The following is an 18,002-nucleotide window of genomic DNA, read 5'->3' on the forward strand; positions in this document are numbered from 1 at the left end:
AGTAAGGAATTAAAGGCAGATGAATGCTTTCCATCTGTTTTTTAAAAAAAGTAACTGATGTAAGGGAAACAAACCAGTGAAAGAATAAAACTCGGTTTACGGGATGAATGGAGATGTAAGCGATATATATAATACAGTTTGTGTGTGTGTAGATGCTCCATTTTGATGATGAATCCAATGTTATCCTAGGTTCATGGATTTTTTTTCCCCTCTTTTTTTTTTTTAAAGTTTCCTTAATTTGCAGCAAACAGTTTCTCCTTGGTGTACAGTATGGATTCTGTACTTCTATTCCCTAAATCGGTGAGGTTTGAGCGTTTTTTACCCGTGACCGACAATCACTATGCTTAGCTTGGTTTTTGTAACTTTGGTTTTCCTTCTGCTGCTTTGTGCATCCTAAAGCCACTACGCTTCAGCCTTGCCATTGCATTTTTTTGTTTGCTCGTATAGTCCTGACCTTGTTTTGTTTCATTTTTCCCCTTCATTTCTAGAAGCTGCTAGATTAATTTCTTAACCCCAGCTTTCTGTATCACTGACTCGGCTTGCTTGCAGAGGTGCACATACAAGAATGCCATGGGCTCTGTCCTTTCTACATAATTTTGCCAAAACGTCCCCAGAGGTTTCTCCCCTGTATTTGCTGGTGGTTTTCTTCTCTTCTGTGGTGGGTGTGTTGTGGGTTGAGCCACGCTGGTGATGGTGAGTGCAACGTAAGAGAATTCTGTCTTGGTTAGCAAAGGACGTAACTGCCTTGCTTACGGTTTGCCACTTAATTATGCAAGGCGATGGAAAGCTGTTCCTAGGTCTGCCCCTGCAAAAGAAGTTACGCTTTGTTTCAGACTGACCTGCTCTGCTTTAGAGGTAACTGGTTTCCATTTTGCTGTAATTCAGGATCGTGTAGCGGTTGTTAGCTAGAGGCTCAGAAATACCATTCTTGAATGTTTTTTGTGACAAACTATCAATCTACAAGCTAATTTATTAGTGGCTCTTAAATTGAATACTGTAAGTGTAACTAGGTCTTAAGTAGCACCTCTTCGAAATAGTAATATATTGTATTCCTGCAGTTGTGTTTGCCCCGTTTCAAACAGTGCTTTCAGAACTTGTAGTTGTCTTATATTTTTAACAGGCTGGTGGGCGTGCTGTAAAATAGCCTGTCTGGTACAACACAAGCTAATGAAAAGCTGGAATCCTTTTTATGTTCTGACAGACGCTCCAGTTGTGCTAAACTTGATGACTATCACTGCGGGGTTGGAATCTTTATTACTGCACCAAGTGCAATCTGGTACTTGGAACAAAAAGATAAAAACCATGCACTGTTTTAAAGTAATCTGTAAAAACAGTTACTTTGACTCTCCATCACCTTTCACAATTTATTACTTGCAGTGGAAAAGCTTTGAATTTTTGGGGGAGTCTACGAAAGTATCAAGTATTTCAACTTTATTTGATGGCTTAAAATGATTTCTGTTCTTAATCCTGATGATCACTTATGCTATGGATGCTATTGTGTAGCAAAACCTGCTTATTTTATGTTAGTAATTAAGTTAGTAATTAGTATTAGTTATGTTTAGTATTTGGTTTTATTTATAACTGCTCTCAAGTCTCAATCTTGAGAGTTTCTTGTAATAACTGTCCAGCATGTTCACACACAGCACACACATGCTAAATGAATTCTTCAGTCATTGGCATTTTTAAAACCATATTTAATTAATTTTAGCCATGGGACTTGCACTGTGTAAAGTTTTCGTCATGCAGTCCGTCACCATAGTGTGCAAGTTCCTTGAAGTTTCACTGAAATATCACGGTTTCTGGAAAATACTTGGCTGTATGACACCTCTCTTGTTCTATGCGATATGTATGTGTAATTGTTTTTTTCTTTTTTTTTAGCATGCAAGTGTAAGATTCAAGAAATTTCAAGTAGATACCTTGCTTTTCAACTATTATTCCTTTTATGTAACACTGGAAAGGTGTAGCTTCTAAAAACGTTACCTTTGGCAAAATTAATCTTGGAAAAAGGGTGCACATATTTAAATTTAAAAAAATCTCAAACTTTTGGTGATGTCAACTTTAACCTCATGGGAATTCCTTGAAAGGAAATGATCAAAGATGATAATTCAGGAATTTGAATGTATTTTTACCCATTATGACTTGAACAGTGAATGGAAAAGGATAATGGTTTTGTAAGCTGGCTTTGTTGCTTCGAGGCTAAAGAGCTTCAGATGAGTTTGACTTGAACACAGTCAAAGTTCCAAAAACTAGATGCTGGAGTAGAAAATCACAGTAACACACACACAAAATGAGGTTTGTTTTTGCTGTGTTACAATGGTTTAACTAATTTGGCCCTTCTAGTTTCTAAACCCTACAAGAATATGGCTCGCTGCTTTTATCTGCAGTTAGCGTTCCCCTAACAGGTTCTCTCTGCTCTGCTGCGAGCGGTAGTGGGCAGGGGTATCAGTGAGCACTTGGGCCTTTGTGTAGGTTTCTTACATCAAGAAACTGTAGTTGTGAAGGATAGTGTGTTTTACCCAAAGGTATTTAAATTGCGGATTTTTAAACTCTGTGCAAGTGAGGCATGGTAAGTATGTTATGTATAAAAATGTTTCTTCCATTTTTCAGTAATATTTGTTGGGGGTAAAAGGAATAAAGCATTTTTTATATCTTTCTTTGTATTAGAAATCCACAGAAAATGCAAATTGTTATACAATGAACTGTCTAAAACAATGGAATAAAAGCTTGGGTTCTTCTGTACCCTTGCTACTTTGATACAGCCATTGTTTACACGCTGTTCTTCTACAAATAGTGTGTTAAATGTTTGCAGCTTTAAACCAGCAAGATAATTATACACCAATACAAAAAAAAAAATCCTTCTTTCCAAAAAAAAAAAAAAAAAACCCAAACCCCAACAACAGCCTCCCCCCTAACTTGTTGTATTACTACTCCACAGGAAACTGTTGTGCTGAAAGGAAGAATTAACTGGTCTTTCAACTTCAGCCTTTTTATTGTGAGAGGGAAGATCACAGAAGTGTTACCATGGGGAGAACAGCAGCTAAAGGTAAGGCATAGTAGCTTTTATCCAAGAGGAAAGAAAATAGGGAACCTGTTAAATTCTCTTTTTGAAGGTGGTGGGTTATTACTTGACAACTACTATACTGTTAGATTAAAGAGGGGAGGTTACAGTATGTATTGAACACAGGTAAGTCCAAACTTCACGTTGTTTTAGAGTAAGTATGCTAAATTCAGCTTATCCTGGAGTTCTATACAAGTTCAGCCAAAGCAGTTTTGTGCTGTGACAGCCTTGAAGCCATTATACTGCTCTAAAATTGAAGAATGTGTCTAGGTGTGATATTAAATAAAATATAGTGCTTTATTCTGTAACTGCACATAATATAGCAGGAAGATAATTAAGTAATACAAGGAATCAGATTTCACCACAATGAATGGCATTAGAACCTGTCTTCCACAAGCTCTTGAAGACAAAATGAACATTTTTTTTTAAGAAATCCATCCGCAAATGCACAGTGTACTACTAAGGTGTGATTTCTGCTGTGTCACGTCTGCAGAAGTTAATTGTCAGTTAAGTGCTAAAATAAAGAGTGAGACTTAAAAAGTAACAAGGGTGTTTGGGTTGGTGAAACAAAGAGAATGTCGAGAGAGAAAGACCCACTGTCTGAAATCAGGTTGCTGCTGCTTTTCAAAGCTTTCAGATGGGTAGTCTTCCCCCATAAAATGCTGCTAAGACTTTTGTGCTTCTCTTGAGCTTTCCACCTTCAGCCCAAGCTGCTTTATATGCTTGTGGGCTCCCTTGGTAAATAATTGTCTTTTGCTATAGTAGATTTTCTGTAATGGCAGGAGTCATCCATCTAATTGTTGCACCAAGAGTTTATGGAGGAAGTCTGTCCCCTTCTCTTGTACGTTTTCTGCATGGCTGTTGTCTAAATATAGTAAAAGAGACACCCTGTTCCGGGCAGATAAGATAAGAATCCCACTAGGGAAGCACAAAAAGAATGGAAAGGAGACATTTCATACTCATTCTGTCTTGATATCTTCAACTGTGTGCACTGAGGCTTGGTGAAGGGTAGATAAAAGGTGCTCACAACCCTGTGTGGTAGGGAATGAAGAAGGCCTCTTCCTGAGCAAAGGTAAGTCTTGGGCTTGTCTTAGTAGACTTCATCTGAAGGCAAGTAACTGCGTGGCATGGGAAGAGCAAATGTTTCTGTCATCCAAAGGTGTTTCATGTCCATCAGGAAGAGACAAAGGATTTCTTTGAGAAAAGTGGTCTCCTGCCGTGTTTTGAACACCCAACAGAGTTTGAAGACTTTAAAGTGGCTAAGAAATAGCTGCACAAATCTAAAAAAGCATGACTCTGAATTGCTTTTTCCCCACATTGGACAGCAAGTGAATAGCAAGTCTTAGAAGATGGTATGTTGTGCCTCCTCATGTAGCACGCCATTCTGTGGTAAAAACTAACACTGTTGACAGAGGTGATGCTTGCCCAGCATGCAGACAAAGCAATCATCTGGTCTGTTGAAAGGTTAACTCTTCCCAGAAAGAAGTGTTGTAGATTTTTAAAGCATCTCGGACAAGAAGCTGGACTTCGACTTGGAAGCCTATAAAAGGAACTATACATTGGTCACCAGGATTATCTTTACCAGACCTTATATTCTACAGCTGCCTTTTCTGATTGTATTTTTTTTTTTTGTCGCATTCACAAGCCAGTCAAGATAGCTTTGTCTGGTTTCTTCCTTGTCTCTAATTTCTTGCATGATAGATGTGGTTGCTCTTGCCTGTCTTCTGTTGAGTAATCTTATCAGCAGAAGAATTCTGTGGTTACAGGTAGGGTGGGAGTAATGTAAACACATGGAGTTTTGAATCAGTAAGCAGAAAGCACTATGTTAAATAAGCTACTCTAATCTTGTTTTTTATCTACTGCTTTAGTTTATGAAGTGTGCTGTAGAAAAACTGTTAGTTGGTGAACAATAGAATATGCTGCTTTTGTAATTTTAGTGTATGCTGTATTCTAATCTTGCTACCTAGAAGAAAACAATCTTTCACTGGGTTTTGAAAATAAGTATTTAGCCTATATGTATTCTAGGCTAAATGTATGTATATATTTACATAGTGGATATATAAGCTCTCTGTATACTTATATGTATTACTATATTTTTAACACTTTCTTTGAAAGTGATATCCTGTTCTTTGCTTTTTTTTTTTAAGAGCTGAGTAGCATGTGGTGAAGTCCACAGCAGCAGCATTTCATTTTCATTCGTGTTTTGACAAAATGATCTAAAACATGTTGTGTTTTACAATGAAAAGTAAACTCAAACTTGTCTCTTTAAAAATGGACTTTATGAAGAGAGGAACATAGATAAGGAATTCAACTGACTTTTTTTTTTTTGTAACTCTGAGCTTCATTACTCTAGAACTAAGAAGTCTCTTTCTTTCTCTAACATAAAAATAAAGTTCCTATTTTCAAGTTCACTTTTCAGCTTTGAGGGAATTAGTCATTGAACATGGCTACGTGAAGGAGATGAAAAGAAAATACTCTTTGTACCTGCAGAAGTATTTCCCTCTTTTATAACCTCATTTTTGATGTTTTTTCCTCAAAGTTTGACCAAACTGAGGGTGATATGCTGAGGGAGTCATCTTCCTCAGACCAGTGATTTGACATAATAGTCTTCCATGTCTTAATTTTGTTTTCAGTGATCATTGGAAACTAAAATTACTAGAATTTAGGATATAAATTCTCAAATGTAGATTGGTGCACGTTAAAAAAAGGCATGTATTTCATGTTTATAAAATTGGATTTTAATCTTATTTTCTTTAATGTTGCTTTTAAAAATAAACCATAAATTCTTATCCACCCTGACTACTGACATTGGAAGAGGCACACCAGACCAAGGCATCATAGCAACTGTGAAGTATAGACTGGGAGAAAACTCTTCTGAGGTGGTAGTAGATACAGGGTATCTCATGTGAAAACAGGATAGTAATTCTTACTGTTAATAATCTGCTTAGACAAAACACTCTGGTTTTGTAGCAGTCTTCCCAACATTGAGGGCTGGAATGCATAAAAGCAAGGGGAGCCTTTGAAAACAGTCTTTGTTTTATTCAGACTTATTTTTGGATGCTTCTGCAGGTGCTGGGTGAGTTTTACTTGGGCATTTTAAAGAATAGATTTTAAAGAATAGATTTCTTGCCATCGGAAACAAGTGATAGTGACAGTGTTTTGGGTTTATTATGAATGAAGATGCTTCCACCTCAAATGAAATAGGTATTTAAACTGCTATTGAGGAATCCATTTCTTCTCATGAATGTCTTCATCTCTTCTTGTTCTCATAGTTGTCTAACGTCTGATGATAAGAAAAATGTGTCACAGAGAGTGCTCCATTTCAGTGTTCATATTTGCTGTGGTATTTGTGAGATAGGCAGTAAACCTAACTGGTACAGGAAATAAATCATTCGAGCGTGGTTGTCAATGAGAACTCATTTGGTGTCCAAGCTGCCGTTTTTCACATTCTTTCGCCTGTTCTTGATGTCTCTTATCATGAAAGGCTGTCATCTTGTTTGAAATCTGGCACAGTTGGGTAGATACTCTTTCATGACTTTGTCCTTTCAAGCTTTGGGTGTTCGCAGGAAGCAGTTATTAGTTCCCTTCTTCAATAAATCTCTTTTATGTGGGAATCAGTTGGATTTCCTCTTCAGAAATAAGCAGATTGGAAAGTTTTCTACTCTGATTGCCACTGCCCAGTAGAAAACTCTCTGGATTCAGTTCAATCCCAAAGAGGCTGAATGGAATATCCTTTGATCTGTAGGTGGCAGAAGGTGAATTTATCCTTGTGTCTTGTCATTGTTACTGACCTAGTTTTACTGCTTTTCTCAGGTTTACTGTTTTTCTCAGGTTCCCACTGGTAGTTGTCAGGACGTAGGGTGTCCACTTGTGTGGGTTAAAGCCCTACTCCTGAGGAAGTACTGGGGTTAGAGCTCTGTAGGCACCATCCAGAAGCATTTCAGCAGGTGCCTCTGAAGTTGACCTCCATTTTGGGGGAATTTTCCTTTGGGAACCTGTCAAGTGCTTTCAGTGATGTAGAAAATGTTTTGAAGCAAACTTATTCCAAAAGTGCGTGTGCAAGTCAAGAAAGAAGACTAAGTAAAGGAGCAAACATAGCATTTTCTTTCCTTTTCAAAGGATCTTGGGTACCCCCCATATCTGCTTTAGGACAAACAGGTGATACTTTCGCAGCATATTTTGAGCAGGTATGTAGCTGTAAGTATGTTTTCTGGGACTGTGGAGTCTGGGTTATTCTTGGAAGGTGTCTTGGCCCTGAGTGCACTAATAGGCTTTAATGGCTGTGCCCAGCCTAGGGCCTCTCCCCACCCTGCCCAGGGCCCAGGACCCCATGTCAGCCCCCTGGGGCCGTCCACCCCTGCCCTAGCAATGCTGCAGCAGGGCTGGTCTCCAGTTCCCCATCTCCCTGCCCTGCCTGGCCATGGGCCCTGTCAGGCTGGGCCCACCCATGGGCCCATGTCCCGGCCTGGCCTCAGCCCCAGCCCCAGGGGGGTGCCCGGGGCTGGGGCTGCTCCCCGTGCCCCCCTGGTTGCTCCTGGCTGGGGTGGTGGAGTGGCCCTGGCTGGTGAGGCCCTGCTTGGCTGCCCCTGAGGAGTCCCTGGCCTGTGCTATGCCGTGGCTGAAGGAGCACCACATCCTACACCGTGCAGAGCTAGGTGGATGGCTTATCCCCTCCTCACTGACCGACAGGGGATTTTGGGATTGATGACAGAAGATCGTCATGATTCAGCTCTTGCTGTACATGTCAGTTCCCCAATAAATAATGAAGGAAGCAGGGTGGAAATGATGAATGTCGCACGTTGCTCGTCAGTACTCTCTGTTTCAAGAAAAGCCTTAGGGCTTAATCTTTGCCGCAGAACAACTCATTGTATCTCAAGTGTTTCTGATCACCAAATGCCTCTTATTCTAGGTTAGGAGTGATTTTATTTCACATGCAAGCCAATCAATAGCTAAAGACTGAAGTGCAAGCAGATACAGTAATCAGCTACCAAATACAATCTTTTGGTACAAGTGAACCGTCCCTTCACCTGTTCAGGCTAACTAGGATGGCCAAAGGTGTGAGCCAAGGCACCTTCCCGGAGGAGTGGCCCCATTCCTGGTGCTGAGGTGTTTGCAAACCAAGAGAATTATTCAGCCATGCAGGCACGCAGGTTATCATGCGTGAGAACCTTTTTGAATCTGAAAATGTACTTGCATTTCATTTGCCAGCTCAGTGTCATATTTGAATTGTGCTTGAATTTCAGTCCACTAGTGTCAAAAGCAAGTCACCAAACCAACATATTAAAGACTAAAAGGAGCAGGTGGAACTGGCTCCCTCTGTCTTCTCTGTTCTAGCCTCCTAGTCCCCTTCTGTCTCTTTCATATGTGCTGAAATCTGGCAAAAATGAAATATGACAAATTCCTTTCTCTGTGTGTGTGTGGAGATAAATGGTAGAGCAGGTAGATTCTTCTGATTTTTTTAATAACTGAAATGTGTACTGAGATAGCTGCTTGCATTTGAGTATTCAAGAATTTGAATATAGAATGGAATCTAACTCAGAATATGCTTTTAGGTTTGTTTTTTTTTTTTCTCTCGTTTCTCAGTTCACAATGGTCTAGACAAGATTTAAAAAGATATCAGGTGATCTTGAGGATCTCAAATTGCATGTAGGTCGAGTAAAGCTGTTAAAAATTAGGGCAGAGATTGTGGAGCTAATACTACATTTTCTACAACTAGATTTATTCTGGTAATGTAACATAAAGTAGTCAAAGCTCTGCTTTTTCGTGCTGTGCTTCTCAATATATTTTGAAAAAAAAATAGTGCAGTATTTAAATTTACATTACAAATACCTTTTTGATTATGCACTGAAATTAATAAAAGAAAGTCAATCTTTGGAACAGGACATTCTGTATTGTTTGAAAGCATTCTGTGTTATGCTGGACATCGTTATGATGTGAATATTACATTTATTATGTAATGGAATCTTGTCTTTTAGATTCAAAGAATGTTAAAAAAGAGAAAGATGGAAAGAATCAGCAGGCAAACAACCCGTCTTTAAAAAGTGGTAGGTATTGCAGCTGTCAGGTTATTAGTTAAGGTATCCTAAAAGAAAAAGTGTGTATTTGGATTGTACGTTCTCCTGAGGCTTTTTTGCAATCTCTTTGGCTGTTACTGGTGGGTAGCTAAAAACATACCATTGCTTTTGTCTAACTCTGTTGGGAAAGTATGTTTTGGTATAGAAAATGATGGTTGAAACTGCTTGACTTGAGCCTGGCAGTTTTACTAGCTAAGACAAGTACTCTTTGTATATATAATCAAAGGTGCTGTGTAAACGTGAATTTTTTTAGATCATTTACTGATTTGTCTGTTCTTCTAAACATGTCTTTCCCAGTTTCATACCTTTTCTGCCCCAGTTATCTTCTCTTTCCTTGATGCATTTGCTGGTGCTAAAGAAGGGTTTTTCAGTTTAATAGCCTGAGTTTTTAGTATTGCTAATGGGATTAAATTGCCTGGGATTCTCATTTTACTTTAAACTTAATCTGTTTTCAAATCGTTTTTGTGTTTGTAATAAACTGAGGAAACTAAACACTTGCCAGAAATGATCCAGCTTCTTACCAAACCTCTGCTATCTAGTAGACAGCCTCTACTATCCTCAACAGGTGCCATAGGGTAGCACATACATGGGCTTGCTGGCAGTTTAGCCTTTGTGAGGTACAGTGAGAGGGCAGCAGCATCCTTATATACGCTTCATATGTTCATGTTGGTTGCTTGAATTTGGGGCAGTAAGAAGTGTCATGAGTACTGTTGACTAAAGTAGAAAATCTTTTCAGAAGTCCTTAGTTAATTCTCGATAAAATATCACTGGGTTACTTAAAACTCTCACTCTGCTTACATTTCCGTGCCCTCTGACTCCTAATAGATGGTCTGATTCAGAGCTTTTCTTGGGTACCAGTGGAGGAGTTCCTTGCAAGCAGTGTAGTCACTGAGTGAATGTGCTGAGGTACTAACGCAGTAGCTGGGTAGTTGAGGTGATGACTTTGCATACAAGATACGATACCCTGTTACCACCAGCCATAGTACAGCTTTCTGCTGTTTCATTTGCCAGACTTAATTCTTCCAATTCTTGGGATCACAGCATTCATCTTTGTTATTCTTCCCTGTTACTTTGAGACAAGAGAGGAAGTGTATTTGTGTCATGTTTTCCCTCTTATGCAGTGTGAGAGGAGCTCCAGTCAAACAGGACTCAGATAGCATGTCTGTGTTTTAAAATAATGTTGTCTGATATGACAGATGGAGCCCTGTAAGACACCCCCCACCAGCAAAGTGCTTCTCAAAGAAACCTCACCTTTGACAAAGAGACGTGGTGGGATGAAGACTAGAAAAGATACATGTCTGTGTCAGAAGACCCAGATGCATGCCAAGGGAACCTAGGGATGAGGTGATAAGACATGAGTTGCTCCATCTGCTTAAACAGTGTTTAGAATATGGTGATACTGTATTAAACTAGCCTAAGTAAACCAGAACCTTAAATCAGTTTTAATCTTCAATTTAAATTTCATAAAATTTTGACTTAAACTAAACTGAAGCATTATGTACAGTAGAAGAAGACAGGGAGCACTTCAACAAACTGGGTATTCACATATTCATGGGAGCAGATGGGATGCCTCCAAGGGTGCTGAGGTAGTTGACTGATGTCTCTGTGAGCCTTCTCTCTCGCTTTAGAGAGGTCATAGTGATTGGGGAAGCTTCATGACGACTGGAAAAGGGCAAACAGGATGCCCAGCGTCAAGAAGGACAAGAAGGGAGCACCTGAGGAATTATAGGCTGGCCTGCCTGACCTCAGTCTTCGGGAAGACTATGGAGACAATCCTCCTGGAAGCCATTTCCAAGCAAATAAAGGACAAAGATGTGGTTAGGAACAGCTGAGATGGATTTGCCAAGTGTGACCCTTGTGTGACTGATTGCCTTTTGTGGTAACTGATTCTGTAAACAAGGAGAGAGCAGTGGATGTTGTTCGTCTCGACTTTAGCAAGGCTTTCTGTACAGTTTCTGTAGTGTTCTTTCAGCCAAACTGGTGAGGCGTGGTTTGGATAGGTGGATGGAAAATCGACTGGACTACCAGGCACAAAGGTTTTTGATCAGCATTACAAAGTCCATCTGGCAGCTGGTAGCTAGTGGCATTTCTTGGAGGTCAATACTAGGGCTGATGTTATTTTATGCCTTACTGACAAACAGGGACGGCTGGACAGAACACACTGTCCACTGGTTTGTGGGCAACATCTAACTGGGAGGAGTATCTGGTAGGCTGGAGGGCAGGGCTGCTCTTCAGATGGACCTCCCCATGCTATTGAAACGGGCTGAGGGGAACCCTCTAATATTCAAAGGCAAATGGAGAGTCCCTCCCGCACCTGGGCAGACTGGAGCCCTGCAGCAGCCCGGGCGGGAAGCTGGCTGCCTGGAAAGCAATTTTGCAGGGAAGTCCCTGGAGTCCTGGCAGGCAGCAAGCTGAGTGTGGGCCAGCAGTGTGCTCTTGTGGTGAAAGATGTCAACTGCATACCGAGTCCTATCAGCAAAACTCTAGGCAGCCGGCAGAGAGAAAGGATTTGCTTCTTTTTGGTATTTGTGAGACTGTGTTTGGAGGACTGTGTTCAGTTTTGAGCTCCCCAGTACAAGGAAGACACTGCTGTACTGGAGCAAGCTGGCTGGCAGTCCACCAAAAAAATGAAAGAGCTGGAATGCAAGATGTAAGCAGAAAACTGGTACTGAAACCAGAAAAATGGTTTCTTCAGCCGAAAGAAGAGAAAATTTAGGGAAAGTCATCTTGCTGTCTTTAGTTGCCTGACAGGCAGCTGTAGAGGGGACAGAGCCAGGCTCCTCTCAGAGGCGCAGGGAAGGATGAGAAGCAACAAACACTGGCTGGAGCATGAGAAATTCCTATTTGATGGAAGGAAAAAAATCTTCACATTGAGGGTGATGGAACCCTGGAGGAGCAGGGGGCTGAACTAGAGACCTCCTGGGGTCCCTTTTAGCTTGAGTTACTTTGTGATTGGCAGGTTTGACAAGAAGTGATAGGGTATTGATACAGCATTGCAGAGAACATCAGGGGTCATTGACCCAGGGGTCATTGCCAGTAATGCAAGCAACTATGGCATGAACTTACTTCCTCCATTTTTAAATTACTCAGGCTGTTTGACCATGCTGATTGTCTTGGATCGCTGTTTTAGTCTCACTCCTGTGTTGGTTACAAACTTTAATATTTTTTACAAAAAGTCCTAGTTACCTTCTGGTAACTAGGTGTTTTGTGTCTGTCGTGTGTGTGTGTGTCCCATTTCCAGTATATTTGTATATATTCCAGCTGGTTTGTTCTTCAGCGTAAAAATTCCTTTCTCTCTCTCTAGTTTTCAGTTTGCTGGTGGGTTATAAAGTTGGGCTTGTTGTATAATGGGTTTTTCTTAAGCTGTTTAAGTCAGCCTGCAGGTTTGAGCGGGAAGAGAAACGCATGTTAAATCATTTAGTGTGAGCTAATTTTCTTAAGGATTTCTATTTCTCAGAAGTTCCATGTTTTCAGGGGCTTTAGAATTAGAAATATATGTAAAACAACCGCTTCTTTACCTGTGCACACTGAGAATACAGAGAAGCTTTTTGTGTAGAGATTTTTTTTCAATGTGATTATCTTCCTAGACATGCATCTTACATGTTACAAACATACATTAATCTCCTATTTCTATGACTGCAGTAATTAAATGATAATAGCACCATCTCTGAGAGCTTGGCTTTAATTTAATACAGCATATTTTCACAGGTTGAGAAGTTCTAATTTAAACTTCAGGTAATTTCTGCTTGATGAAAGAGGTTTTGATAGCCAGGATTTAAAGCAAAGAGCCAGGCAATGTTGGTTTTCTCTTGGCATTATCTGCAGCTGGCTGTTTGTGTTGCCTTATATGTCTTTCTAGTAAATGTTCCCTGGGAAAAAAACACTGGGTTTTTCCTCTCTGTACTTTTGGGTCATCCCACCAAACTTCCAGTCCTGTTATAACAACTGAGATCAATTGGGAAATAGAAGTTTTTCAGAGGAGGTGAACGGGGGTTTCTCCTGGTGAAAGGTGCTGTCTCGGAAGTATCTACATTGTATATATGTATAAACAGGTCAGCGAGGCTCTGACTCATGATTACAGCTTTTACATCATGTTAGATCTGAGACAGCTGGGACGTAGCTAACATTTTCTTTTTGCTAGATTTAATTTTATTGAATTGGGTACTTTAAAGTTTACTAAGGTAAACAACTTTTTTTTTTTTTTTTTTTTTTAAGTCAGAAGTCAACCTGAAGTGGCAACTTTATTATTGGACTCAAAGAAGAATTTTTTATAACATGAAAGTTTGCTAGCAGTTCATCATATCTAATTTTTGCAGCCTCCTTGGTCTGTCAATGAAAAGAGCAACGGATCTGGAGGCTACTTTCTGGAGAAAGCTCTGAAGAGCCATTTCCTGAGCATGCCTTCCTGAAATGCGAATATCTAACATATGCTTAAGTTTATGTACCCTGCCTTTTGTGAGTAATACAAAATCGATGTAACTGTATAAATGTGTGAATAAAATCTTCATTCCAAAATAGGCGGACGTCCAAGATGTTGCATGGAAACGTCTTTGTTACCAGCCTACATACAGTCCAGACCGCCAAATTAACAGCTTTTGAGATTTTACTGACTTGTTACATAGCTAACAACCACATGGCCTCTGCAGTGCCAAGGACAAATCGCTCGTACGCTTTTGAGTCTGTTATGCCAAAAAAAGAGGGTCTCAGCAGGCCAAGGGGGTAGTTTTCTTCTGCTTGAGGCACTGGATATTTTCAGCTAAATGCTGTGCTAATGCAGGCAGACTCTAGGTTCGAGCCACCACGCATCCTTCAGAGAAGCAGTGTGCGATTGCTGGAAAATGCTGCCATTTTCTGATTGTTTCTTTGCTTCTCCTCTCTCCTGAAAATTGCAGAGATGTGTTTACTGTGCCCAGTGGCATTTTTGGAAGGATTACTGATAAACCCGGTGTGGTCTTTCCATCATCACCAAGGATTATGCTATAGGCCATGTGAATGGCTGTTGCTGAGCCACTGGGTGGCATCACTGCATCATTTTGGGGTTCACGGGTGATTTACTGTTCAGAAACATCAGAAAGATGCCAGCTGCCCAAACAAGAAAAATAAGCAAAAGATCTCACTTAGATAATTTAGGAACAAAAACATTAGCTGTGCCATTGTAGTTTTTCGCTTGAGCTTTATATTGAGTCACACTTGCTTATTTCTTTGATGTCAGTACTTCATACTGTTCCATTCATGCAAAACTCATAACACTGATTAAATCAAATGCAGAATACACTCACCCATGCACATAAGCAATGCCAATGTTAACACTGGAAAAAATGCTGTGATTCTGTTGCTGAACATTGCCATAATATTTGCCCTACAAAGAGAAACCTTTATCAGACTTCAAACAAAAAGAGACAAAGATGCAGTTGGAAGACTGTGCTAATCCTTTTGCTTTCTAGTGGAGTGATGATAGTATTCTCAACACATATTTCAACAGAATTTATGTGTCTCTGTTTTTCAACATATAATCTCAGTAATCCTATGAGGTTACATTAGTCATGCTGTTAGGGGAACTAAGACACAGAAAGGCTAACGTGATTTGTACAAGGATGCTTGGGAGGTCCTTATGCAGAGCATTGAATCTAGATATCCTGACTTGTATCTTTGTATGTGGACCACAAACAAAAAACAAAAAAAAAATTTGGGGAAGGTTTATATTGATTTTGCTCATTGTGTGATTGCCCCTATGAATTAACGGTACTCTTAAAGTTCTTTCAAGGGTTGTATGTTTTTCAAAGGTGGAGTTTCCATTTGAGAGTAATCCTGTTCTTGGGGGGAAAAAAAAAGTATTCTACAAGACAGTTGGGTTTTTCTGTCCCTTTCTTTCCCCACCGCGCCTTTAATTTAAGTTCCCTTTAAAAACTGTCTGTATGGTCTTTTTTTCTCTTATGTCTTCCAGAACAGTTTAATTGGGATGATTATCTGAAAGAGACTGAATCAGTAGCTGCCCCTCTACATTGTTTCAGACAGGTATGCCAGATACTATTTTGCAAGTGTGTTTGTATGTATGCATGTTACAGGGTGATCCTAGAGCAACTTTTATGTTTAGACTGCTTGCAAACTTCCCTTTTGACTTCTTTTGATCTCTAGTTATCAATAGCTTACAGTTTTGGCAGATGCTAGCTACTGAAGTTTTTCATTCTTGGTTTCTGCCTCAAGTCAAACTTTGAGGGTTTCATTAAAATTGTAGCTTTGGACTCTGTTTTCCTTTAAAAAGAAAGACTCGTTAATGAAAACAGATAGTCTTATCAGAATTCAAAAATATTTTCAATTTTTTTCAGTAATCTTAGAGGTACCATGGTTTTAGTGAGAAAATTTGGCTCATCATCAGAGGAGCCTTTCTCCTGCCTCACTTCTGAAACAGTCCTTTCAATTCTGGCTAGCTGCAAGATGTTTGTGTGTATGTGTGTGTAGTAGAGTTTATTCACCACTTCTTTTCTGGATCTCTCAAATATGTTTAATTTTGTCTCTTTCTGAGCAGAGTGCTTTTTACTAAGGAGTAACAGATATTGAAATAAAAAAAAAATAAAGGGAATATATGGGAATACAAAGGAAGTACTGGATTTATAATGAAAAGTGTTTAATGTAGTATTTTATATTTTACATTGTGCCCTACAAGTTTGATTTCCCCCCCACCTGATGGTTTGGTATGTATTTGCAGATGCAGTTTAAGTTTACTATCTTGCGTGAGCTAATGACCTCCAGTTATTCAGCCCTCTGGAGACTGAGTCGACCTCTGCAGGCATCTTTCTCTCTGTAGAGGGAGCCAGGGCTGGTATTTTCCCAAGTTGAGGAGTATCTTAGCTGCATAAAGTTAAATAGGATGAGTTTTGGTCTGTATGCCTTCACTGTGTTAGGAAGATAGATGCTGAAGGAATTGGGTAGTTCAGGTTGACAGAACTGTAATAAGTGTGACAAGCGGCGCATGTCTAGTTTAGTGGATTGGGCATGTTCAGAAAGGTATCTTCTAGGGTTTGTTGGTAGTCTGGTGGTGCTGTAAATGATACTGGCCTCCAGTGGGGACCAAACAAAAAGCAACACGAGTGGAATAGTCTGAGGAGGAGAGGAACTGTCACTCAGTGAATCCGAAGTAGTTGCAGGGATGGAGAACAGGGGGAGAGAAATGCAGGTGGTAGCATTTCCTTGTACTAGATCTTGAATCTCAGCTTGCTCTTTGCAGATGAGGCTAAAGGACAAAGAGCCCCTCACATGCTGCTTTCAATGAGAGATGGCTAAGAATAGCAGTGTCCATAGCTCTGTTTGAGTGGAGCTTCAGAAATTAATTCTACAGCACGTGTTTTTCATAGTGGATACTAGCTCAAGGCAGAGACCTCAAACTCTGCTTGGGTAGAGGCAGAGGGCAGTAGCGTATCCTTGGATCATTCTGAGGTTAATGCCATACTCACAGACCATAGACCACCATGACCAGCGTGTACGCTCCCAAGAGATGTAGCTACTGCAGAAAGCTGTGCAGAAGCCTTTTCTTGTGCCTCTCCTGCGTCTTCATCTTCCCTACTAATGCTCAAGAGGTCCACACTGAACAACCAAGTAACACCTTAAATAAAGACGCTTAAGTGACATGCGTTGACTGAGACAGATAAGTCCGAGTGACCTGGATTGCTTAAGGAGCGCATAGGTTGGGAAGAAGAGCTTTAATTTCTGTGCATAGCAAATTTCAAAACAATTTACATATGCAGACTTTCAGTGTTTCTAAGAGTTGACCTTTAAGTAGAAAGTGATATGCAATGTTAATTAGTGCAGAGCTGGCTCCTCTCACTACATAATGTTTGCAGATTTTAGAAACTGAAGTGCTTAAGCTTTGTGTAGGTCTAATTTGACTTTTATTGGGTTACACATGAATCGTACGTGTCATTATCACTCTGTGTAATGCAAAGAAATACACTGCTGTGGCCAGCCAGAAAACAAATAGCAGAGAGAAGCTTAATTTGACAGTTATATCCAGAATTTGTGACCTGTGGGAATTCTACAAAGTTTAAATTTTTTAGTAATTAAAAATGACCTGGGGAGCAATAAATTAAAGCCTCTAACATAAATTAAGATACAGGCACAGACAGCTAATGGAAATTGATTAAAGTATTTATCTTAATTTAGAAGGTATTTTATCTGTTGCTCTAAGTTGTTTTTAATTACTACTTAAAATTTCAATGCATTCCGCATCCCTTTCTGAGAGAAACTTTTTTTTCAAGCACTTGAAAATTTTAAATAAAAAAAGCTAGTCCCTTGTGGTTTGAACAGAGCTTAAAACAAGGCTATTACTGAGCGGGTTTTGTTATTTTGCTGTAAGGACGGGCTGGCATGGTGGAATTGCCTTTTTAGTAGGATGCCTTGAGTTGTTGGTATTTAAACAAGCTCACCTTTTCTACAAATGAATAAACAAACTCCCCAATTTCTCAATTTCAGTTGCCTTTCATGGTTGTAGAAAATAACAGCTTGACAAGCAATATCCTGAAATTGAATTGCCCTTTAAATTTAATATGCTCAGGCTCCCCTTTCAGACAGCCTGCTGTCTAAATGCAGCATTGGCAGATGCTACACTCAGCGTTCACTGAATATTGCTCGCCTCTTTGTTTTTTGGGCTCGGGCTCCTTCAGGGCTCCTGCTGTTGATCTAGGGTGTGCTGTAAATAGTGCACCTGCACACCATAGCAGGTAGAGCAAGAAGTATTTTAAAAACTTAAATGTGGTGGAGACAAAATTTCACTAGCACTTGTTGCAGTAGCAGATTTCTTCAGCCTTTTGCTGTGTGCCGAGACAGATAAGTGCACCCTTATCTGCTTACTATGGGATCCCCACCTGCCCTGGTCA

At 39.9% G+C, this 18,002-nt stretch overlaps 1 protein-coding gene across 3 annotated transcripts in view; it reads left to right on the forward strand.

The window, feature by feature from the left end:
• The first annotated feature begins 744 nt into the window (after positions 1-744).
• The window catches only part of SCML2 (Scm polycomb group protein like 2), a 62,874-nt gene continuing 45,616 nt past the window's right edge, over positions 745-18,002 (forward strand). The window contains exons 1-4 of one of the 3 annotated variants that reach the window (XM_087756991.1): positions 2,453-2,566; positions 2,936-3,043; positions 9,034-9,102; positions 15,077-15,147. In XM_087756991.1, the coding sequence (XP_087613117.1) occupies positions 3,022-3,043; positions 9,034-9,102; positions 15,077-15,147 (162 nt within the window). In that variant the 5' untranslated portion in view covers positions 2,453-2,566; positions 2,936-3,021. Of the gene's footprint in view, positions 856-2,452; positions 2,567-2,935; positions 3,044-4,034; positions 4,131-9,033; positions 9,103-15,076; positions 15,148-18,002 lie in introns of those variants that run through there. The other 2 variants (XM_009476253.2, XM_087756992.1) reach the window with 2 other exon arrangements.

This window comes from Nipponia nippon, unplaced genomic scaffold, assembly GCF_047370975.1.
Source record: "Nipponia nippon isolate SJK-2023a ecotype South Korea unplaced genomic scaffold, ASM4737097v1 scaffold_2, whole genome shotgun sequence".
Taxonomy (NCBI): Eukaryota; Metazoa; Chordata; class Aves; order Pelecaniformes; family Threskiornithidae; genus Nipponia; species Nipponia nippon.